This window comes from Biomphalaria glabrata, chromosome 1 (assembly GCF_947242115.1).
Source record: "Biomphalaria glabrata chromosome 1, xgBioGlab47.1, whole genome shotgun sequence".
NCBI classification, from domain to species: Eukaryota; Metazoa; Mollusca; class Gastropoda; family Planorbidae; genus Biomphalaria; species Biomphalaria glabrata.
The window spans coordinates 38,120,240-38,145,225 of NC_074711.1; the positions used below are offsets into that span (position 1 = coordinate 38,120,240).

General features: G+C 33.8%; 2 protein-coding genes across 5 annotated transcripts; one reads left to right on the forward strand and one right to left on the reverse strand.

Annotated features, from left to right (window-relative positions):
* The first annotated feature begins 90 nt into the window (after positions 1 to 90).
* On the forward strand, positions 91 to 13,124 carry LOC106068539 (DNA polymerase iota-like). Its single transcript, XM_056035367.1, has 9 exons — positions 91 to 442; positions 6,473 to 6,589; positions 7,402 to 7,566; positions 7,679 to 7,828; positions 7,985 to 8,218; positions 9,328 to 9,506; positions 10,454 to 10,545; positions 10,682 to 10,833; positions 11,342 to 13,124. Exons 1-9 carry the CDS (start codon positions 334 to 336, stop codon positions 12,490 to 12,492), a joined length of 2,349 nt encoding a protein of 782 aa, XP_055891342.1. The 5' UTR covers positions 91 to 333; the 3' UTR covers positions 12,493 to 13,124.
* On the reverse strand, positions 12,628 to 24,574 carry LOC106061994 (S-acyl fatty acid synthase thioesterase, medium chain-like). 4 transcript variants are annotated; one of them, XM_056035419.1, is made up of 8 exons: positions 24,440 to 24,574; positions 20,097 to 20,231; positions 19,644 to 19,782; positions 19,147 to 19,246; positions 17,771 to 17,849; positions 17,405 to 17,498; positions 13,502 to 13,590; positions 12,628 to 13,248 (listed from the first exon to the last, which is right to left on the reverse strand). In XM_056035419.1, exons 2-8 carry the CDS (start codon positions 20,212 to 20,214, stop codon positions 13,115 to 13,117), a joined length of 753 nt encoding a protein of 250 aa, XP_055891394.1. In that variant the 5' UTR covers positions 20,215 to 20,231; positions 24,440 to 24,574; the 3' UTR covers positions 12,628 to 13,114. The 4 variants fall into 4 exon arrangements, with proteins under 4 accessions (XP_055891394.1, XP_055891403.1, XP_055891419.1 ...); XM_056035428.1 differs by lacking the exon at positions 24,440 to 24,574 and adding an exon at positions 22,674 to 22,695; XM_056035444.1 differs by lacking the exon at positions 24,440 to 24,574 and adding an exon at positions 21,705 to 21,725.
* Between the last annotated feature and the right edge of the window lie 412 nt (positions 24,575 to 24,986).

Genomic DNA, 24,986 nt, shown 5'->3' on the forward strand with positions numbered 1-24,986 from the left:
TTTTAGTTTCATCTTTCCGCCTTTATGCCCAGCGCCCCCTTACCGCCCCCTTGTCTCCCTTTGGCTCCCAGCGCCCCCCAAAATATTGAAAACGCCCCCGTTGAAGACCACTGTACTAGACCATACAGATATATTATAGATTCATGATAATATTTAAAATTGCGAATTCATAATTGCACTTGTTCTTGTGCATAAAAATCCGCGAATTCTGATTTGGATAGACTTAAGACATCTTCATGATCTTGATTCTAGACTAGAGAGTAGAGTAGATCTAGACAAATCTAGATCTAGAATAGATCTAGACCTAGAATAGGTCTAGTTCTAAATCTAGAAATGAGCTACACGGAGCATGAACTTGATTTTGAAGATTTCAATCAAAATCAAACTGATCTCGACATTGAAGATAATGAAACATGGACACAGCCTTTTGAAATTTGCAAAAGTAGGCCTAGAGTAACTTACAATGTTACATCTATCGAACACCTTCGTTTTAAGGTACTTATCGAACACCCCATTGTATTTTTTAAAATTCTCCTTTATTTCGATGATTATAAAGAAACTACTCCATTCTTATTGTGCATCGTCCATTTCTTTATAGTTAAGTTATAATTAGTTTCATTTTCACCCGAGGATCATTTTTTTACTTATATTCAAAGTGCATTGGTAATATTGGTATAAAAATTTCACATTTTTTGAACTCTTGGGAAGAGTGGAGTGAGTCTCGGGTTAAGGGTATTTTTTAATGCTAATGATGCTTCAGCTAAAAAAAAACTATATAATATGCTTCTAATTAGGCTGAGAAATATTTACAACTATTTATTTAAAAGTGTCCTTTGTTACCTAAACATGAAAATTGAGGTTTAAAAAGGGGGTGTTCGATAATAGCAGTTTTTATATAAGCAATCTCAGCTTCGTAAGATATCGAACGCCATTTTAATGTTAAAAATAAACATCAAAGGGATATAACCCAAAGAAGACAAAATATTTCAATTATATATTTTTTAATTGTTATTTTTTTAAATAATGTAATGCAAAGTATAGATATAAATTAATCATATGTTACAATTTGTATCAGCTATTTGTGGTTTACCGTAAATGTGCTATATTTTTTTAAGTAAATAGATTTACATCGATATGCACTAACTGTACCCATTTTAAAAGCTTGATTTTATGACACATATATTATAGCTTGATGCTAATGGCATCTGTGCGGAGCTACCTAAAGGAATAGAGTGGAATGTATTCAGTTGTTGTTTCTTTTTCAGATGCCCCATTCTATTAACTTCTGAATTTGCCCCATTCTATTAACTTCTGAATTATGTGTTATAAACCAATACCTAGCGCATGTGCTTGATGTGAAGAGATATTAATGAAACGAAAGGGCAAAGGGGGAGGTATAGAATGCAGATATGGTATTTTGAAATAAAAATGTCTTGGGCAGGTAAAAAAAAAAGGTCGGGGGTGGGGGAGAGAAACAGTCAAGACACTGTATCCAGAGATCGACCATTAGAATTTGACGTCAGTTGTGCTTCTCGATCTAGACGTGTGGCGCCGGGTCTATAAAATTATATATATAATATATATTTGCCATAAAGTATGATAAAGCTCATAATGCGCTACAAAGACTCCTTTGAAACATCACAAATACACAAAATAATAACAATAACACATTTAACCACTCTCTTATTCTGCCTACACCCCCTTACCCGCGCTTCCACTCTCCAACATTCACACTTTTTCAGTGCAAAGTAACAACGTAAATATCAAGACTCAATCCAAACGCAGCCACCAGACTAACACACAACAAATAAAAATGGTCAGTGATAGCGTAACACACAGGTGTAAACCAGGCCATCAACACAGCCCCAAAACATTGTTCAAGTTGTAGTAAGAACAATGTTGAGGGGAAAGGGGGAGGAGCCATCAGTCGAGTACCTACGGTCAAGCCGCTAATTAGGTCACAAACACTAGGCATGATAGATACGTAGTATATATAGATATGTTGTTTGTGTGTGTGTGTGACAAATACTAAGCGTGCTCTAAAATACGGTGGTTTTTTTTTTTTTTTTTTTTTTGTCAACCAGGTGGTTTAGGGAGGGCGGATTTATCTACATCTATAGGTAACACAGCTTGCAAGCTACCATAGCTTTTCAGCACCCCCCCCCCTTCTCCGCCCAGATCGAAAAATATCTAGCACTGACTATTTTGGGCTGTTACATACACTGAGCGTGCTAGATCGGCGGCTAGTTACGTAGGGCCGCGTACCGTATGTTTTGTTTTTAGGTCAACCAAGTAAACTGTTGTGTCCTACAATGACTTGGGGAGGGCGGGATTATCTATTGGCTACCAAAGCTTATTAGGCTCTCCCTCAAATAAATAATATCTGGATTTAATTTATTAATGGCCTTATGTCTCAAAATAGCTTAGACCTAAATAAGTACTACGGTAATGCGTAACTGGGCTTAGCACCGTCAGTTTCTAAGCAGAGCTGATCAGTGATAGATTCCTTCGATGTGGACCATTTGAAAATGACTAAAAATCTGTCTTTCTTGACATGGCGTAAAAAGAAAATGATATAAATAAAAAAAAATATAGATTATAACACTTTTGAAACACCATACTTTTCACAAAATTTTAAGATTATAACACTTTTAAAACACCATACTTCTCGTGTGTTCGATAAGTTCTTAATATGTTCGATAAGATAAGATAAAGGTAAAAAAGTGTTCGATAATTTAAGCGTTTGAAATCATCAACCTGACCCATTTTAACATCAAATATAAGTTTAACTATGAGTAGTAATAGAATAAAACATGTCTACTTTTTAAGAAAAATGGATGAGGAGTTCACAGATACAATCAGTTTTTTTCTAGGTCTAATTTTTACGGAGATACACAAATTCAAACATAAAAAATGTCGGCGAATGAGCTTAACTTGTTCGATAAACGTAAGTTACTGTAGAGACAGTAACAGTAGAGTACTGTAGAGTAACTTACGTTTATCGAAAGAGTTAAGCTCATTCGCCGACATTTTTTATGTTTGAATTTGTGTATCTCCGTAAAAATTAGACCTAGAAAAAAACTGATTGTATCTGTGAACTCCTCATCCATTTTTCTTAAAAAGTAGACATGTTTTATTCTATTACTACTCATAGTTAAACTTATATTTGATGTTAAAATGGGTCAGGTTGATGATTTCAAACGCTTAAATTATCGAACACTTTTTTACCTTTATCTTATCTTATCGAACATATTAAGAACTTATCGAACACACGAGAAGTATGGTGTTTTAAAAGTGTTATAATCTTAAAATTTTGTGAAAAGTATGGTGTTTCAAAAGTGTTATAATCTATATTTTTTTTTATTTATATCATTTTCTTTTTACGCCATGTCAAGAAAGACAGATTTTTAGTCATTTTCAAATGGTCCACATCGAAGGAATCTATCACTGATCAGCTCTGCTTAGAAACTGACGGTGCTAAGCCCAGTTACGCATTACCGTAGTACTTATTTAGGTCTAAGCTATTTTGAGACATAAGGCCATTAATAAATTAAATCCAGATATTATTTATTTGAGGGAGAGCCTAATAAGCTTTGGTAGCCAATAGATAATCCCGCCCTCCCCAAGTCATTGTAGGACACAACAGTTTACTTGGTTGACCTAAAAACAAAACATACGGTACGCGGCCCTACGTAACTAGCCGCCGATCTAGCACGCTCAGTGTATGTAACAGCCCAAAATAGTCAGTGCTAGATATTTTTCGATCTGGGCGGAGAAGGGGGGGGGGGTGCTGAAAAGCTATGGTAGCTTGCAAGCTGTGTTACCTATAGATGTAGATAAATCCGCCCTCCCTAAACCACCTGGTTGACAAAAAAAAAAAAAAAAAAAAAACCACCGTATTTTAGAGCACGCTTAGTATTTGTCACACACACACACAAACAACATATCTATATATACTACGTATCTATCATGCCTAGTGTTTGTGACCTAATTAGCGGCTTGACCGTAGGTACTCGAATGATGGCTCCTCCCCCTTTCCCCTCAACATTGTTCTTACTACAACTTGAACAATGTTTTGGGGGCTGTGTTGGTGGCCTGGTTTACACCTGTGTGTTGGGCTATCACTGACCATTTTGTTTTTGTTGTGTGTTAGTCAGGTTGCTGCGTTTGGATTGAGTCTTGAAATTTACGTTGTTACTTTGCACTGAAAAAGTGTGAATGTTGGAGAGTGGAATTGCGTAGGAAGAAAGTGCGGGAAAGGGGGTGTAGTCATGTGCAGAATAAGATAGTGGTTAAATGTGTTATTGTTATTATTTTGAGTATTTGTGATGTTTCAAAGGAGTGTCTTTGTAGTGCATTATGAGCTTTATCATACTTTATGGTAATATATATATACAATGGGGTGTTCGATATATAAAATTTTATAGACCCTGCGCCACACAACACGTCTAGATGAGAGGCACAACTGTCTATGCTATGCTATGTCTATGCTGACGTCACATTTTAATGGTCGATCAATTATTGATGATCTCTTGATACAGTGTCTTGACTGTTTCTCCCCCCCCCCTTTTTTTTTTTACCTACCAAAGACATTTTTATTTCAAAATACCATATCTACATTCTATACCTCCCACTTAGCACTTTCGTTTTATTAATATCTCTTCACATCAAGCACATGCACAATAGGTATTTGTTTATAACACATAATTCAGAAGTTAATAGAATGGGGCATCTGAAAAAAACAAAACACAACTGGATATATTCTAAATTCATTTTTCCTGTGTTATATTCTAAATGGATTGTCCTTGTGTTCGCACAACGATGATAATAGCATCAAACTATATGTGTCATAAAATCAAGCTTTTAAAATGGGTACAATTAGTGCATATCGATGTAAATCTATTTACTTAGAAAAATATAGCACATTTACAGTAAACCACAAAAAGCTGATACAAATTGTAACACATGGGTAATTTATATATGTACTTTGCATTACATTATTTAAAAAAATAACAATTAAAAAATACATAATTTAAATATTTTGTGTTCTTTGGGTTATATCCCTTTGATGTTTATTTTTAACATTAAAATGGCGTTCGATATCTTACGAAGCTGAGATTGCTTATTTAAAAAGAGCTATTATTGAACACCCCCTTTTTAAACCTCAATTTTCATGTTTAGGTAACAAAGGACACTTTAAAAAAAATAGTTGCAAATATTTCTCAGCCTAATTAGAAGCGTATTATATAGGTTTTGTTGAGTTGAAGCATCATTGGCATTAAAAAATACCCTTAACCCGAGACTCACTTCACTCTTCCCAAGAGGTCAAAAAAAGTGAAATTTTTATACCAATATTACCAATGCACTTTGAATATAAGTAAAAAAATGATCCTCTGGTGAAAATGAAACTAAATATAACTTAACTATAAAGAAATGGAGGATGCACAATAGGAATGGACTAGTTTCGTCATAATCATCGAAATAAAGGAGAATTTTAAAAAATACAATGGGGTGTTCGATAAGTACCTTAAAACGAAGGTGTTCGATAGATGTAAGTTACTCTAGATCTATTAATCTATTATAAATATAATCTATACTGACTATACTGATATAGACTCTAATATGACACTGACAGTCTATACTACAGTAGTTTATTTAATTGGGACATTACATGAATTCGGACGTTCGCTGTTTTTGTGGTCATTAAATAATTAAAAAAAAAAAAAAAATTTATATACCTTGGGAGTGTAGTCAGTATATCAGGTGGAACAGATGAAGACATTAAACGCCGTATAAATCTAGCACGTCAGACATTTACACAGCTAAAACCAACCTGGAAATCTCCTTACATCTCAAACAAGACTAAACTAAGAATCTTTAACTCTAATGTCAAGGCTGTCCTACTGTATGGTTCTGAAACATGGAGAACAACTGAAGCCACAACAAAAAAAATACAGACCTTCATCAACAGATGCCTGAGAAATATCCTAAAAATACACTGGTATGACAAAGTAGAAAACACCAAACTGTGGGAGATGAGTGGACAGAAAAACATAGAAGTGCAGATCTTAGAGAGGAAGTGGAGATGGATTGGTCACACCCTTAGAAAAGATACCAGCAACAGAGCTAGGCAGGCCTTAGAGTGGAACCCCCAGGGAACAAGACGCAGAGGAAGACCAAAAAGAACATGGCGACGCAGTGTACTCGAAGAAGCAGAGAAGACAGGGAAGAGCTGGGACACCATCAAAAAGCTAGCAAGAGACCGTGGAGAGTGGCGTGTTTTTGTCGAGGCCCTATGTTCCATGAGGAACTCAAAGGAGTGATGATGATTATGAAATAATTATTTTAATATTTATTATAAAACTAGCTCGCTTTATAATGTGCTTGTCCATTTTCCAATGATTCTGAAAAAAAAACCAACTTGTACAATAAAATTACTTCATTTGTTATTATTGTACGCATATTTTTTCAGTAGCAAAAGTGGAAAGAACTCAAGAACACAATAACTGTATCCTCCATTTAGATATTGACTGCTTTTATGCTCAAGTAGAAATGTTAAACAATCCAGAGCTACGTAACAAACCCATAGGTAAATCTTTTTTTGTTGCTGTTGATATGCTGGCTTCCATCAGTTGTAGAATGACTGTGTGGTTATCTAGTAGAGAAACGAGAAGAAAGCCTGGGCATTTTTTATGATCAGATCAATGACACTCACACAGACAGTTTCCCGCTCTCCACGCCACGGATGTGTCCACAGAAGTGCCAAATGTCTGATACAGTTTGGAGTCAGTAGCGTCGCTGGCTCTGCCAGGTATTCCCCAAGCTGCCTAAGGGTCACCAGCTCCTGTATTTTCCTTAGGGTTATCTCCCAAAGCTTTTCCCATTTACCTTGGCTGGCTACCCACCTAGGAGAATGAAAACTCTGAATCCGAAACACTTCTGCCTTGTGGCTATACCCAAACACGAGAAAGGCATTGGGAATAAACCCCTTTGGCAGCTTGCAGCACACTTGTAATGATTCACCCTAGCAGGACAGCAGATCTCAAACTGTATCAGCACCTGCCATTGGACACATCAGCTTTGTGTGCTTGGGCGACATAATTTCAACCATAACTAATGTTCATTTCTATGGGATGATCCATATTCATTTTACAACTGAAGGAGGCCATAGACATATTAGTTATGAGTTAAAACTAACCATAAGTAGTCTGCTATTCTTTAATCTAATCTTTTCAATTCAATGTACACACAATCTACCACTGCTGGACAACGGTCATGTCTGTGTGAAAATATGTAGGCTGTAGGCCACATGAAATACTGTACTTCTCATAACTTTTCAGACTCGAAGAAAAGCCTTATTATTATTGTCTAAAATATGATGTATGCCATTGTTCTTTTCAGGGATACAGCAAAAAAATATAATAATCACTACCAATTATTTGGCCAGGGAGTTGGGCATTCCTAAATCTACTTATGTTGCTGATGCCATAAAGAAATGGCCACAGTTAGTTTTGGTAAATGGGGAAGATCTTACTAAGTACAGACAAAAATCTTATGAGATTTCTGGTAATCTTTTTTTTACATTTTCTTTTTAACTAACCTTACATTTTTCTTGTTTTTTTTTGTTGTTTTTTTTTTGTTGAATGATTTTTTTAAGAGTTATCATTTATTATTCTAGAGTTTTTGCAAAAATATTCCCCAAAAGTTGAACGACTTGGTTTCGATGAAAACTTTATTGATGTTACTGACTTAGTAACATGGAGACTAAAAGACAATAGTTATAAACGGGAGTTTTTTGGCCATCTGCATAAGTCTTCTAGCTCAGAAGGTAAGTAGGCTAATTATTAAGTTTTTTTTTATTGCAATGTAAGAGGTGTGATTATATCATTTTTTTTTCTACTACGTTATTCTGAACTACTATGCATTAATGTAAAAATTTGATTTAAAATATCAATTACGAAAATGAATTTGTTATTTTTTGAAGCCTTTTGTGAATGTGGGTGTTACCTACGGCTACAAATTTCATCCCAGATAGCCAGTGATATCCGGGAGGCATTGAATAAAGAATTGGGAATAACAAGCAGTGCAGGTATAGCTCACAACAAGCTGCTAGCAAAACTGATTGGAGCCACTCATAAACCCAATCAACAGACAACTATTCTTCCACTGCAATCCAAGGACTTCATGTCAAGACTAAGTTCTGTGAGGTGCATTCCAGGTACATATAGCTAAAAACAAAATTAGTATTCAAAAAGTTAAAAGCATTTTGAACAAAAATCTGTTTAGGCACATTGTGTTTCTGGTGTGTGTTAATTAAATTATGTCAAATATAAGGTCTCAGAATATTTTCTAAACAATAGCTCATTATTCAGTTGCAAGATATTAGTTATGCTGCATGAATCTTTAACTGACACCTCCCTCTTAAGCTTTTAGGGTAAAAGATTAACATGGCTTGTGAACTTCCTTTGTATTTATTCAACACTCTTAGACCATTGTCAGATGTGGGTTTTCAACAAAAAAAAATTATGGAAGGAAAAAACTTTTGAAAGGAAACATATAAAACAAGCTGCAAAAGATGACTAGACTACATAAAAATCTATGACATCTGGAAGATTGTTGGTACCATACCAATTCACAAATGCATGGCATTTCTGAGAACCAAAAAAAATGGGGCGCCTTATAATTATGCCAAATAGTCCTCAATAGCAAGGGCATACAGCAGCAAATAGCATGGATATTGGGCTTGAAGAATGCTAAGAAACAAAATGGATTGACAAAAGCAACATTACAAGAAGGTTTAAAACATCTTTTGAGCCTCTTCATTTTGTAGTATATGAAGACAAGCTATGCCTGAAATGGTTATTATAGGTCAGTGCAGGATGGGTCATTGTTAAACTTTGATCCATTGAGTGATTGCTGAGTGGGAGAAAGAGGAAACCATGTTTCATCTGTTTGGCTGAATCCAGATTAGGCTGGTTGAGAAAGCCAAGTTGCTCTTGAATCCAGATTTGGCTGGTTGAGAAAGCCAAGTTGCTCTTGAATCCAGATTAGGCTGATTGAGAAAGCCAGTTGCTCTTGGCCTGTATAGAAACATACGCACACATGATGTTCACATTTATGTTTTTTTTATCCAACTTTTATTTGAGACTCATTCGGTTTTGTATGGCTACACATTTTGTTGAGTAGTTTTGTTCTCTTTTTATTTATTGCACAAACTCAAACTAAGGTAATTTGTCTGTGTTTTAAAGTAAAAAAAATAGTGACATCTATGAACTTATTTGCTATAACTTTTGATTGTTATTTTGTGAATACTCCTTGATCATATAGGTGTGGGATTGAGTATTGGGAGTACCCTTCAGAGATTGGGCATCACATCTGTGGTTGACTTGCAGAGAGCTGATAAAAGTTTGCTGGGAAAAGAGTTCGACTCCTCAACATCAGACTTTCTTATCAACTGTAGTTTTGGGAGAGATGACTCACCAGTCATCAAGTTTGAGTTACCTCAAGTATATACAGTGGAACCTTAAGATATTTTGGAATATTACATTTTTTTTTACAAATTTGCTTTTATAGCACTTTTAGCTGCTTGAGAAATTCAGTCTAATACAAAATCTTGAGCCAGCTGGTATAAACTTGTTGAAGCTAAGTCCTGAAATGTGTGTTTTAGTTTAAGAAAATAAATAGACTGTCATTGAGTTTTGCCATTGCAATATTCAACATTTATTAGACTTTCATTGATTTAGTTCAAAAACATAAATCCTCACACTTAATCTTAGTAATATCTTAACTCATCCCTCTATTATTTAGTTTGCTTATTTGAGGTGACACCAATGCATCCACCCTAGATAAAAGGTGTATCCTTTTTCCCCAGCAGCTGGACTTATCTTGATCTCTATCTTCTATTTAACACTTGCTCAAACATGTTTTCCATATTCAGCCAGTGTAAATCTCTGACCTTCAATATATATTTATCTCATGACTCAAATTGTACAGTGTTTTTGGCTGTCATTGTGAGGCTTGTCAGCTGGAAAATGCTAAGTGCATTGCCAGAAATGAGCTTTTGATAATCATACTGTGAATTATGTATTACTAGAATAATTAGTAGTAACATTAAAATAGCCTATGCATTCAGATCAAGCAACTTAATCAGAAGTGTACAAATTTAAATATCTGTTCAGATTGGTTTTTAGTAATCATAACAAATAAAAAAGGTCATAGCAATTTGTTATGCTAAATATGCTGTTTGCAGAAAATATTGGTAAAAACAATTTTTTTTTAGGTTCGAAAGAAAGTAAATATTTAAAAAAATATTACAAAATTGTTTTTAAACTTAAATATGGTGTGTGATGATAGTTGGATATGGAAAGATGGTTGATAGAAATTATGCTACAAGCTAGTAAGAATTTTTGTGTGAATAGGTGCCAAAAATAAGTTTACCATTTTTTTTTTTCAGTCCATGAGTGATGAAGATTCTTTTCAATGTTGTAATACATTTGATGATGCAGAGCGCAGAATCAAGGGTTTAATACATAGTCTATTGTTAAGGTACCGTAAAGTACTTGCATTTTTATATTATTTAATAATATGCAAATAACTTTAATCAGTTAGGAAATGATATTAAAACCTGTTCAAAAGATCCAAGAATGCTTTGAACATTTGCTTCCCTTTCTTTTTAAACTAGGGTTTGTGAAGATGGAAGAGTTCCTCAAACTGTACGCTTGACTATACGTCGCATTTGCCATGGAGCTCAAACTTGGGAGAAATATAGAAAGCGAGAAAGTAGACAATGCCCTGTGCCTAGGTCAATATTTACAGGCATTCATAATAATTTGCGTAAGTCAATTTCTTTATAAATAGATTTTTACAGTGATATTCATAACATCTAGTAGTCCTAATTCATTAGTATAACAACTATTTATTCAACCAAAGTTTAGATAAATGCAAAAATAGGTAAAAAAATGTTTTCAAAAGAAGTTGAAATAACTTTCACATAAGTTCTTCTGTTGTAATAAAATTCATGGTAAATTTAAACACATTTTAAAATATCCCCCTAGTTAGTAACAATTATGCTTGTTATGTTTAAAATCCATATACCCCATCAGCTGATAATTTTGCTAAAATTCAATATCCAACCTCCAAACATTCATTAATAAAGAAAAAAAAGGTTGTCATATGATGGACTAGAAACACAAAATTGGTTTAACTCTCTACTTAAAACTTTCGGTTGGATGGATAATGAAATTGTGATGAGAGTGTGAAAGATATTTGTTAAACTTCTTTTTTTATTTTTCTACCATGATATTCTAAAAATATATATTTTTAAAAATGTTTTCCTCAACAGATTCCATAGATGCAGCTTGTGACCTAATTATGCCAATTTTGATAAATCTGTTTAAAAAACTTGTGAATATAGCTAAACCATTCCATTTGACCCTGATCAACATTGGTTTTACTAATTTAGTGAAATGTACAGAAGAAAAAAGTAAAATCAGTTCATATTTCTTGAAATCCCCCAAAAAGGCTATTAAAAAATTAGAAGAGGATTCAGTTCAAGTTCAGGAAATTAAGTTTGATAGTCAGAAAACAAATGATGAATCAGTCCCGGCCAATGAAGTTAAGCTTGATAGTCAGAAATTAGAACCTAGAGATCTTGTGAATAGTGGAAGTAGCCAAACTGAATTGGGAAATCAAACATTTTTAGATAGAAAGGTTCTTGGATCATTTGAAAAGAAGATTTTCCTGGAAATTGAAGAACCAAAAGATGTTGCAAGTTCATGGGCATTACAAGATCACATGTCAAATAATGTAGGTTTTGTCCAAAAATGTCAATTAAAGAGCTCTCATACCTTCTTTGAATATCCTGCTTCGTCAAATGACTCTATTTTAAATACAACTTTACCTTGCAAAGCCCAAGTTCCTCTCTCTAAAAGAGCATCAGATTGTGTAAAACATCCAGATGCCAAGTGCAGGAAAATTATGATTGAAAGAAACTGTGATATGCTTGACTTTGACTTGGGTGAAAAAAGGATTCTCCACAAAAATGACCAAACTGAAGAAGTGGAACTTGTGAATCTTGCTAAAGCATTGTCTGAACACAATGATTCATTCATTCATCCAACTCAAACACAATCAACTTCTAAAAAAATTCCAGAATCTAATTCCAACTCATTAAGTTCTAACACCAAAACAAGTTTCAACCTTTCTGGTGGGAAAACACCAGACAAGAAGCATCAGTATTTTTCTCCCAAAAGTTTCCAAATCAGTACTAAAGTGCCTTCTGGTATTGACCCAGATGTTTTTGCAGAATTGCCTAGAAATATCCAAAGTGAGATCTTGGCACATATTGCTATGGCAAGTAGTCCCAAGCCTTCCAAAACTATGGTAATAGGGACAGAAAAAAAAAAAAATCAGCCCTTAAAAAAGGGTGAAAAAATGAAAACAAAAGAGCAGGGTAGAAGCAGTATCTTGAAATACTTCAGTAGAAACACTTAAGACAGAACAATGCTGGTCGACTGTATAAAATTAGTTTATAATAAAAAATTGATTTTGATTTGTTTTGAACTAATTGTTTATTAATTTTATTTTATTTTTGGTAAAAAGAAAAAAAAACAACTTTTCTTGTTTTTAAATTTTTGTATTTCTTTATAAAATGTTAATGGTTAAAACAGTTATAATATGTAGAATAATGCCACTCACAAATATAATCATCTTGATAAATGTTCTTTCCTTTTGAAAATTTTTGACTATGATAACAGTCTACATTATGATTACAATCTATTGTAAATAATATAAATATTAGCAGTAATACTTAGCTAGTCAACACATTGATGCCAATGTACTGGCAGTGACTTTGAGCAACCTAAAAGCATAACATCTGACACCATCCACACATAGAAACTCTTTGAGCATCACATATCAGAGCCCAGATTTTGTAGAAGTTCTTTCTGTTTTACTTGTTTGTGCCATACCAATATGATGCTATTCAAATAAATGTTCAGTTTCAATTCTAGTTTATATTTACCACATTGTTGTAATTATACTGCTTGTACATATCCTGTCATCTTTAACATAAAATGTAACAATAATTGCACCATTTCAAGAAATTAAATCATTTCTAAAGCATATATTGACTGTATCTTAAATCAATGAAGGTCCACAATTTTTTCATATTTTCAGGGTCCTTGAGAAAAAAATGTCCACCTGGCATATGTTCAAATCGAAATGTTCCAGAAGTGACCTGTTTCCAAGCTGAAGATATATAGAAACCATTACTATAATCTATCTATCTATATATATATAAATTATTCTGTGGTAGTAAAAAAATTTATAGAGATGCTAGTGTTGAGAAATTCCAATAACAATTTAGTAAGAAAGAAAAAAAAAAGGCAATATATTTTTGAATTTCCCTAAATTCCTAGTAAATATGCCCACAACTATTTTACTTAAGTGAGAATTTAGGTTTGAGTGTCTGTACAGAGTAAAGGTACACTATAAAATTCACCTTCTATATCGTGATCTACATCATCCTTTCCATCAAAAAAGTCTATGGGACATGTCAAAGGAGGGGGCTGGTCTGCCTTGTGATCATATCTATAGCAAACAAAAACTTAAAAAGCATGTATGGCAAAGAACATCACATTAAATATAAAAAAAAAAAAAACTAGATCTAAAATGAACAAGTGGACTTTCACTTATTTGTTCAGCTCTAATTTAATCTAACAGCGGAATGACTTCAATTGTAAACAAAATAATCCTAATGGATGATTTTGAAAAAACAAAATCTTAATAGCGTGCAAACTCTTCATGGGTGAATACTGGGTGGATACAGATTTAAAAAAACTGCTCTAACAATTTTCCTAGAAATTTGAAATCTTTGGGTAAGATACTACTGGCTAATTTGCAACACTGTGAAAACTGGTTTGACCATTATATTTTTGAAAATATAATCCTCTTAAAATATGGCTATTTTGAGCACACTTTCAGCGAGTAATCCTAAAAAAATTGTTTGTTATGAGGAACATTATTCAGTAAGAATTCATTTTGTTTTTTTTCTATTCATTTTCTCTAATTAGCCTTAATTTTTTTAAAAATTATATATATATATATATATATATATATAGGCCTACTCTAGTCGCTATCTTCTTCGGCATAATGCTGGGTCAAATGAGGCAGCGAATGCACGAAGGGATCTACATCAGGTTTCGTTCCGATGGCAATATGTTCAATCTTCGACGTCTACTATCCCAGACAAAAACAAAGGTGATGGTCATAACAGAGCTTCTCTATGCCAATGATTGCGCCTTGCTAGCTCTTCAATGAACATGATCTTCAGAATGTGGTCAACGTTATCTATAAACCTCGGGAAAACAGAAGTCATGTTCCAGAAGTCACCCAATAAAACCTAGTCAGCCCCAAAGATCACCGTAAATGGACAGCCCCTTAACTTGGTAGACCACTTCACATATCTGGGTAGTATAGTATCAAATGACGCCTCACTTTCAAGGGAAGTTTATAACTGTCTGGCCAGGGCCAGTGGCACTTTTGGATGCCTTCAGGTGAGAGTTTGGCGGAATAAATTGCTCCGCCTGCCTATAAAAATCAATGTCTACCATGCGGTGGTTCTCTCAACCCTTATATATGGATCTAAGACATGGACACTATACAGAAAACAACTAAGACTACTTGAGCGCTTTCACCAAAGGTGCTTGCTCTCCATCATGGATATACGGTGGCAAGACCGCACTACAAACAGCGATGTCCTTGCGAACTCCGGTATGGACAGTATAGAGGGACTTCTTATGGTCTGCCAGTTACGCTGGGCAGGGCATGTATCCCGTATGAGAGATGAACGTATGCCAAAGGCAGTCTTTTTTGGTGAGCTAAAAGGTGGTCGACGTAACAGAGGCGCCCCATGGAAACGCTTCAAAGACCAGCTTAGGCGCCAACTTGCCTTAGCTGACATAGAAGAGAGCACATGGTTGCATGCGGCCTCAGAATGAGACAACTGGAGGTCACTCACAAAGGCGCGGGATACACATTTGAAACCAAAAGAAAATCCCCTGCCGAGGACACGCAGACGTCGAAAAGAAAATCTAAATTGACCACCTGTGGACAATGGTTATGCTTGCCCTGGGTGTGGCAAAATATGTAGGTCACAGTTGGGGCCGCACAGCCACGGGAAATACTGCACTCCTCACTGATCTTCGGACTCGAAGAAAAGCCTTATTATATATATATATATACTATACTACATATATATATGCATGGCACTGTACCGTTTGACAGTTCCGCCTCTAGGCTATTCTTCATCAAGAGCAGAGTATTACAAGCATGTGTTCTGGCTCCAACACTTTTCGGCATCTTCTGTTCATTTGTACTCACCAGCGCTTTTAAATTCCTGGAAGATGGCTCGGTCATGTCACTCGCATGCCAGATGGCAGAATCCCTAAGACATCCTAAACAGTGAGCTTGCAGTGGGAGTCAGACCCAAGGGCCACCCAAGACTAACCTACAGACATGTATGCAAGCGAGACACGAGAGCCACAGGCATAGACCAAAGTATGTGGGAGAAGATAGCCCAAGACCGAACAGCATGGAGACAGACTGTACTTGCTGGTACAAACTTCGCAGAGTGCAAAAGAAATGAAGCTGCATCAGCCAAGAGAAAGAAAAAGAAAGCTGCCCTGTCAGCTAGCCCTAAGACAGATGATGCATATACATGCACAACTGTGGCAAACTCAGCCACTCCAGAATTGGCTTGAACAGTCACTCCAGATTCTGCCCAGTCTCAAGACGTAATCAAAGCCAGTGACTCATCTGGGCGCATCCATTGACTTCCGAGACAGAAGGAGCCATAATATATATATTATTTTGGGTCTAAAATGGAGAACTTTACTGTTATTAATATTTTTTTTTGTAATTTTCTTTTTTCTTAAATGGAATTTTACAAACGAAACTATTGTAGAAAAAATCTATAAAATTATATTTGCTTCATAAGTTATACAAATAACTACACAAAATATCAGATTCTGTAGTAGTGTAGGTCATGTCAGGATGGATAATATAAATATATATATATATATATATATATATGAGTTCCAAAGGATTGTCAATGCCGGGGTGAAAGTGGGGATAAGTTCCCACTTTCCAAGAAATGCTCCCATGGCTTGCATCTCTAAATGCCTCTGACAGTCAAATCCAGCTCCTGGCCTTCAAATGTGATTTTCCCCAAAAATCTGACAGAACCTGTTCTTACAAACTGACAGGAGAAGGGATGAAACGTGGAACACTGGCGCCTCAAAACCAGTTTAGCTTCGTGTTGATGGGGCATGTCAGCCTGAATAATGCAACCCATCTAGGAGAAGGAAAACCCTGACTCCAATCCTCCACTTTGTGGCGATACTCCCCTGTGTGGGTATCGGGGATTGGAAATGATCAAGAGTAATAAATAACCCCACTGCCTTTCCACTTGCTCTAGGTGCTTTTTGACGGAGGTCTGGACTGCACTACTCCAGACGGAGGTCTATGTCTCACTACACTCTACTACTGGATATAAACCCATCATGAAGTTTTTTCTGGATCTGGTGAATGTGATAGCGTGAAGGAACCTGGATCCAGTATGTGACAATTCCACAGGGCACAGTCCACCTTAAGCTTTCTACTGCAGAATGGTTTCATTTGGAGAGCTCCGTGGATGGCGGTGAATGGACCATTGGCTAATCCCACCTTGTCCCATAGATATTCCGGCTACAGTCTTTAGACCCAGATGTTCTTTTTATGTCAGTGTTGGAGAAAATTGCCAAGACCGAAAACTTCCTTAAAATGCGGGGATTATATATTTAAAAAAAAGCACACACCCTTTTTATATTACTTGTTTTAAATTTAGGATTTGATTTGATCATAGTTGACTTTCTTGAGTGCAGTAACAACTCATACAGATCTCTTTTCTTCGCAAATGCTCAAAATATTTTGAAAGCATGTTTGTTTAGATTGTTTTACTTGTCATGGATGTTCCTTCAGATTTGAAAATTATAACATTAAAGCACAAACCTCCTGCATGACAATTGGAGATGGCAGCAGGCAGGGTTTCAACTGTCGCATACCGCATGACCATGCAGCCATCCATGGAGGGATGGGTTTCAGTGTCCAGCTACATCTCTGTCACACCTGGTTTAGCTTTGGACTTATTAATGTCCTTGTATTTTGGGTAAAATTCCTGGTCAATGCCAGGATTCTAAGTCAAGACCTTCAAAACATTATAGCAGTCAAGTCTGCATAGTCCAGTGCTAAATGTTACTCTTATGAAAGATCAGCGCATACTTCAAAAATTTGTAGACTGATAACTTATATTACAATGTAAAAGGTAAAGAAAGGGACTTTAAATAAGTTAAAGTAATCCAATTACTTAAATTGTGGTACCATACAGAAGTCTGCATATAATGATGGGTAAAAAATATCCATCAGTTCTGGATTGTCAAAAAACTCTGGAGGTGTGCCACCTGCAAAGTATGACATTTTTTGTTAAGTTAATACGTTTTATAGCTGAAAAATTATTTACATTGACTCATTAAGCACACAGTACACATGTAATAAAAAATTTTAGACAAGATTTTTTCAAAAAATTCTTAAAAACTAAAAATATCCAGCATAGTAAAAAAAAAAAAAAAAAAAAAAGAGATAGCAAGACAACTTATACTACCAAATATTAGCAATGTTTTTTTTTTGTTTTGTTACAAAAATGATATAAGGTATTGAAATAATGTATAATTACCCAAAATTTTAAGTTTTTCAATAAATTCTGACTTAGACATTTGGGACACATTTAGAATACGAGCTTCCCGAAGAGGTGACTGGGGAATACAAAAAACAGAATAGAAAAGACCAAAGTTGAACTTTGAAAATGATAATGAAAACTAGGCATGTTAGTATATCTGCTTATATTGGTACAAGTAAACCAGCCAGGTAGCAATTGGTTTGCAGTCATTGAGAATGAACTGAGGCATCCAGTGTTGAATAAAAGCATCTTAAAAGTCAAAGAAAATTAGAGCAGAAAGCAACAAGAAAAACATAAAAAATACTTTAAAAAAAAACAAAAAAGCTTATATCAAGTGTATTGTATCAATTAGTTTGGATCAGTCATGTAATAATATATATGATTAACCTAGACATAATAAGTCTGTGCAATTAGAATTATTTTTACCAATCGTTTTTGCTTAGCGCAATTTCATGCTTGTCTGGACACGTAATAGGGGGAGGGATGAAGGGGGTATCTTGGTGAATGCTTACATTATAAGTTTTTTAAAATGCAAAAAAAAAAATGTTCTTAAGGGGACTATTGCAACTTATATCACATCATCTGTCAAGTACAATTTCTTTACCTTGTTCAAGATACCAAACAAAATAATTAATTGCCAATAGTTAATTAACTAATTGGTTAATTTTTTGTATTGATTCTTGTGTTGTCAGGTAAAAGAAATAATTTTGCAAAATTTCAGCTTAATACGAGATTTGGTGTGGGAGAAAAACTTCTTACCAAACAGATAGACAGAGTGAGTTGATAAAAGCTTTGTGAAAATAAGGCACAATATCACTCAACCATGGTAGATAAAGTTTGTCAACTTGGAAAAGAAGTTACTCCAAAATTAAACAACTGTTGGGTTGCAGATGATCTGAGATGATCAAAGGCTTTGGAAACTTACCCAGAAAGAAAAGGAGGGTGAAGTTAAAAGAGAGTCCAATGCCCTCTTGGTGAATAACACATTCACCACAATGACACACTCTGCTCTTCTAAGTTGGGAGTACAATACCGTTTCAAACTGATGTGGTGTTCAGGAGGTTGGCCTCTGCCTTCAAGGAGCCCACACAAGTCAGATGAAGAGGTTCAAACAAGATACTGGCTCGTAAAAAAAAAACCTTTAGAAAAAAAACTATATGGAGAAATGCCTGATCTAGAAACTACTGTGCAGTTTATCTCAGATACAGGATCGGTTTACTGACCCCAACACACAAAATGAGAAGAAAAAGGAGAAAAATACTGCTACAGCAGTTGGAAAAAAAAACACAACTGCTTTCTGAATTTCAGAGCAATGCCATTGTAAGAAGGTGAACATATTTTTAAAATGACAATCATAGTATTCTATCTCTTACATGTAGTGCTGTAGTCCCTGAGAGAAACATGTGGTCTGGTTCTCTATTGTAAAGTTGTTTGAGTTCCAGAGCCACTAGAAAAGATAACAGTGCACCCATACTGAAATAACAAGTTGAAAATTACAATGGAGTAAAGAAGGTTTAAAGTTTTACACCCACACAAATCTCATTCCTTAACTCTTTCTCTCCTAATTGATAATACCATTGTTGCTTGACCTAATTAAATTAAATTAATCTTTAATTAAACTTTACTTTCTGTTATATAAAAGAGCATGCATTCTCCTTTAATTCTGTAACAACTAAAACATTTTCTGATCAAAAACGAAAAAGTTATTGAAGCATAATCATAACATGGTAGTGAAATAGTAATGAGCAAAATGAAAATATTTGTAGGAACGCGGACAAATAATTATGGAGAGAAAGAGTTAAATATTATTGTCTCCATGGACCTAGAAAAATTTCTGTTAGGTATGTGAAAAACAAAATGAAGGCATTACCTATGACCAAAGAAAGCAAATGGTTTGTCGAAGTATTCATCGTGTATTGTTTTGACAATCCAGTCTATAATTTGTTTTGCATCTGAGCAACAAGGTTCTTGATATCTGGTTTCTCTTCCAGGTAAACAGACTCCTATAACTATATTTGTAACACAATTTATGATACAACTTATTGATTGATTAATATTTTTTTTTGTAAGTAAGATATACCTTCTGCTTCATTTTCTTTAGCAGTAATTAAAGTAACAGTAAATTATGACCTTTAATATGCATGCGGGGGTTGGTTTTAAGTAGTTTTTATTTTATGTTTTAGGTTACACATACAAATGTTACCCAAGAATTATATCAATACTTAGAAAATTTGTTTATATAATATAACTACACACGAAAAACCAAGAGAATAAAGTATAAACATGACATAAACTTAAAATTGCCTAAGAAAAGTTAATTCACCTTCAATGTCATCTGAAATGTGTTTGCCCCATGCTGTGTAATATGAAGCACCTCCTCCAGCCCAAGGAAAACAAAATAACCTCCTGGTGGAATTTGCATGAGGAAATCTACAATTCATCTTGAGCCGGTGTTTCTCTGTAAATAAAGTTATCTTTTACAACAAAAATATTGTAGATTAATAACTTTTATAAAACATTTAGAAGAAACATAAATAAGTAAAAAAAACAACATTCTGTGTGTTAAATAAAAATGTGAGAGCTTTCCAGTGAAAATAAAAAACAAATCTGAAAAGACTAAATTATAACCAAAAAGCAAGATGACCTACTTTACTTTTGTAGTACAAGTTCTAATATTAGAACTGTGAACCATTAAGGTGACATGATTTATGTCCTCTTCTCAAGACTAAGATTATTTATGAAGTTACCTGAATTTTCTTGTAGCTCTTTTTTTTTTTAAATTAGGTACACAATTTCAAAACTCATGCTCATAATTCAAGCTGTACAATGAAGTAAAGTTTTTCAACATTAAAGAAAAACGAAAAAAAAATAATTAAAAAAGTTTTTTTTACATATATATACACTGCCAGACATCTTAACAATCTAATACCAGAGTGATATTGAAATAAAACAAGGTTACAAAGACAGTTTGTGTGGAAACACAAACTCAAAATCAGCCCCAAAGTGGTCCAGCCAGGCAGGTAAAAAGGCAGGTTTTAATATTTTCAGAAAGAATATTAGAATGAAATTCTATCAAAGGCAAATGACAAAGAAGAATGGAGAAAGAAGGTTGACATATCCTGTGTGGTGTCCCAACGGTCCAGCAGACCAAGGGATAGGTGTAAGTGAATGTGAAGTTAGATGTAAACCTGGCCTAACTGATGTTTTATAATGAGTATCTAATTGATCTAATTGTTTTGTAAAGATCTAGATCTAATTTTTATTCAATTTTCATATCTAGATCTAGTGGATTAATGATTCAGAAAGGTTTTCAATCTTCTAATTAAATAAAAAAAAGGACATAACTAGCCAAGACATTTTAATATTAAACCTAACTAAATTGAAGCCCAATACTATATTGTATATATAATTTTTTATTATCAAAGCAAACCACTAATAGGCTTTTATGTTCTGTTTGGTGAATTCATTATTCAACAATTCATGTATTATTATATTATCATATTAAATTTTATTTTGCTTTGTTTAATTCACATTTCATTTAAATAATAAATATATACGACTTAGACACCAGTGGTCACATTTGAATTTGATGAATTTTCAAAAATGCATAATAGGTGAAGCTGGGGTCTAGGGAAAACTGGAAAACATTGCAAGGGCAAGGCCTCCTACGAGACAAAAAAGTTTGGGAACTACTGGTCTGGAATAGTCACTAAACCCAGTGGCTAGTCCTAGGCGTACTCTTAAGTAAAGTCAAGTCATCTAGAAATAAAAATATAGATAATAGTATTTATCTCTCTCTCTCTATTATATAGATCTATATATTATTTGTTTATTATATATTATATTATATTAACAAAAAACACTAAAACAAATTAATTCCACTTATCTTAATCATGGCAAACCAGTAACACAGACTAAAAACGCAAAATACCTAGGTGTTATAATAAACGAAAAACTGTCATGGAATCCACATATTGATGAAACTATCAAAAAATCAAACAAAGCATTAGGGTTTATTAAAAGAAATTTCTATAAATCAAATAAGAACATAAAACTAAAATGTTATTTAACCTTGGTTAGTCCAATAATAGAATATGCATCCTCCGTTTAGGACCCCTCAACTCAAGAAAATATTAAGAAACTGGAACAGACACAAAATAGAGCAGTGAGATTCATAACAAACGAATATTCACATTTGACTAGAGTAACACCTTTAGTAAAATCACTAAATTTAGAAAGCCTTCAGGACAGAAGACTCAAAACACTGAACCATAATCTTCAAATACAAAAACAAAATTTAATAAAATACTCTGAAAGACACAAAGATAAAGGCACATTCCTCGTCCCATATGCTAGGACAAATTTGTACAAATACTCCTTCTTCCCTAGTGCTATTAGAGCATGGAATATAATACAGACGTTACTTCAAAAAAGAAGATGATTACGTCCTAAATGTCATGCATTTAGCCATGCATATTAACCAATGACCTAAATTCTGCCAAGTCACTGGTTTTCCTGGCTAGCTCAGACTCAGGCAAATGCTCTTTATCTAATACTACTAATAGCGCTAAGTCTAAGGAAGAAGGCACATTTGTACAAATGTGTCCTAGCATATCGGGGCATTCAGGTATATGGAATAATTCAATTTAGGAATGTGCCTTTTGCCTTTATTTATCTTTGTGCCTACTTAGTACGTACTTAGTACTTACCTACCTACTATTAATATTAACAAGTCTATAATTATAATAAATAGTTAAAATAGGTCTAGATGTAGATCTAGATCTAGTATATTTAAATTAAAATATTAAAAAAAAAATTATTACCCAAAATTAATAAATCAAAAATTTTAAATCTATTAAATATTGATTTAATTGATTATAATATTATATTCACTTATTACCTTATAATTAGAATAGATCTATATTGATTTACTAAATAGATTAAATGTTAGACCATAGTCCCTAGTCTAGTAATTACTAAGACATTAGTTACTAGATAGTAACTAGACTTCTAAGTCTAAGACTAAGACGACTATGGTAGATTCTTATAACTGAACACCGACTTTCGGGAACTAGGTCAATTTTTTATTTTATTTTTTTATTTGGTGAAGGTTTAACTTACAAAAAAACTGAAAGCAGATTCTTATTCTGCAACTAAAGGACTATAAAAATAGCTGTGTTCCTTTGTATTACCACCCATAGTCAAGATTTTATTTTAAAATAAATTAGGTCACTTCATGCTCCTATTTTGAACGCAGTTTTTGGGCTTTCTCCTTTAGTTGAACAGTGAGCACCGGTGTTGAACACCACTATGTAATTGCTAATAAATTATATCGGTGTTACTTAAAAATTATTTAGATTGTAGTAAAAGAAGTAGATTCAATTTTGCAATATGTATTTATAGTCTATTTCCTCATATACTCTCTCTATTTCTCTCTTTCTATATATATATATATATATATATATATATATATATATCGTGTATAGTTTATTTATTTAAATACCTATATAATCTATGTGTACAAACAGACAGAAATAAATTTATATAGCTTATAGAGCTATAAATTAATTATTTTAATTTAATAAACATGATATTTTCTACTAGGCTACTTGTATTTTCTCTCTGTCTTTCTTTTAACTCCCATCCAAGGACCCTCTTCTTGTTTTCATAATTTGGATGTTCGTTTTGTGACACCTTAACATCCCCTCCCTCCCATAGATGCTTATAATTCTTTTCATGACTCTCTCCCCCTTCCCTCCACTGCCTGTTACGTTGGATAGTTTGTGACACTACTCGCTGAGTGTATATTATACCTCTCCTTACCGCCAGCTTATCTTGCGTGATCACATGCAGTGGGCATGGTCTCTGGCTTCAAATTAGCAGCCCACACTTTTTCTTTCATTCATAAGTTATATATTCTAGATATCTCTATCTAGGTCATGTTTATTCATTGAAAAAATCATAGATTTATTAATCCCAATAATATTTCTTAATACGATTTTGCTGTGTTCAAAAAGGAGAATGAGCTGAATTCATTATTATTTGTTTGGACACCCCCTTTTTTAATTTTATTTAACAGCTAACGGTATAAATGTGATTGGAATGTCTTTCTAAAGATGTTTGGAAGCTTATTTTGATATGCCCATCAGCCTACGATCAAACAGGCTCATGATATAGCCTTCATCCCTTATATGGGTATGAATTGCCGGGGGAGGTTAAAACAACAGCTTAACATACATGGTTACCGAGAATCTAAATAACTGCCATCTGCTTTGGAAAAACGGAACAAAATTACCAGAACTTATCTAAAATTGGACATGCTCAGTCCCGAATCGTCGATTTTAGCTCCAAACATAAAAACAAATGAATTACAAACAAAAAAAAGCGACCCGTTTAGAAAGGAGAATCCGATGGGGTGTTCAAACTATAAGAGCCTCCTCTAAGTATAGATAAATCATTTGCCTCATTTAAGTCATTTGGTAAATTTTAGATTTTAGTATTAATTATTAAGAGTTTAGACTATAATTGACTAGATCTAGATCTCTTAAATATATCACAATATATCATATTAGTAGACACTAGATTATAGATCTATCATCTAGATCTATAACTATATTATTATATTAGATCTATTATTATTAGATTCTGTTTGTTCATTTTGTTTACCTTTTCCCCTTTAATTTTAATATATAAGCTTTAAAAGTTTAATAGATTAGTTCGTATCTTTAGTCTCCAATCATTCTTTTTTTTTTTTTTTGTCTATCTCAAAGAGAAAGCTATTGTAATGAATCAAACTATTATTATTATTGAACTAAAAATGGTAACTATTCATAAATGACGAAAAAACTAGATCTATAAATAGCAAGCTTTTTGGTATATCCCATGTACAAATAAAGCAGGGGTTCTCAGCTTGTGGTTCGCGACCCCTTTGGGGGTCGATTGACGATTTGCCAAGGGTCGCCTAAGGCCATATCGAAAATAGGGATTTTTTAAAATTCTTACATGCAAAGTATCATAATTTTTCATTTGGAAGTTACTTGAAAAAAAATTAATTAATCCAGTAACAGATGTTGAAGACAACTGAAGCAGAATGATTTCAAAAATTTTAATTTTGCCAGCATAAATATTTTGAACAGCTCAAATAAATGTAAATTATTGCATAATACAGCGTTATGCCATTGCGGAATCATATATATTATCTCTATGGTACGTA

Bases quoted from the DNA above. Each gene is read 5' to 3' on its own strand.
- LOC106061994 (XM_056035419.1), bottom strand. From the start codon at position 20,214: ATGAATTGTAGATTTCCTCATGCAAATTCCACCAGGAGGTTATTTTGT. The intron at 17,850-19,146 runs GTAAGAGATAGA...TGTATTCCCCAG, and splicing joins CAGGGACTACAGCACTACAT to TCACCTCTTCGGGAAGCTCG. The intron at 13,591-17,404 runs GTAATTGGATTA...TGTTTGCTATAG, and splicing joins TGTATGGTACCACAATTTAA to ATATGATCACAAGGCAGACC.
- LOC106068539 (XM_056035367.1), top strand. From the start codon at position 334: ATGAGCTACACGGAGCATGAACTTGATTTTGAAGATTTCAATCAAAAT. The intron at 443-6,472 runs GTAGGCCTAGAG...ATATTTTTTCAG, and splicing joins GCCTTTTGAAATTTGCAAAA to TAGCAAAAGTGGAAAGAACT. The intron at 8,219-9,327 runs GTACATATAGCT...TTGATCATATAG, and splicing joins TTCTGTGAGGTGCATTCCAG to GTGTGGGATTGAGTATTGGG.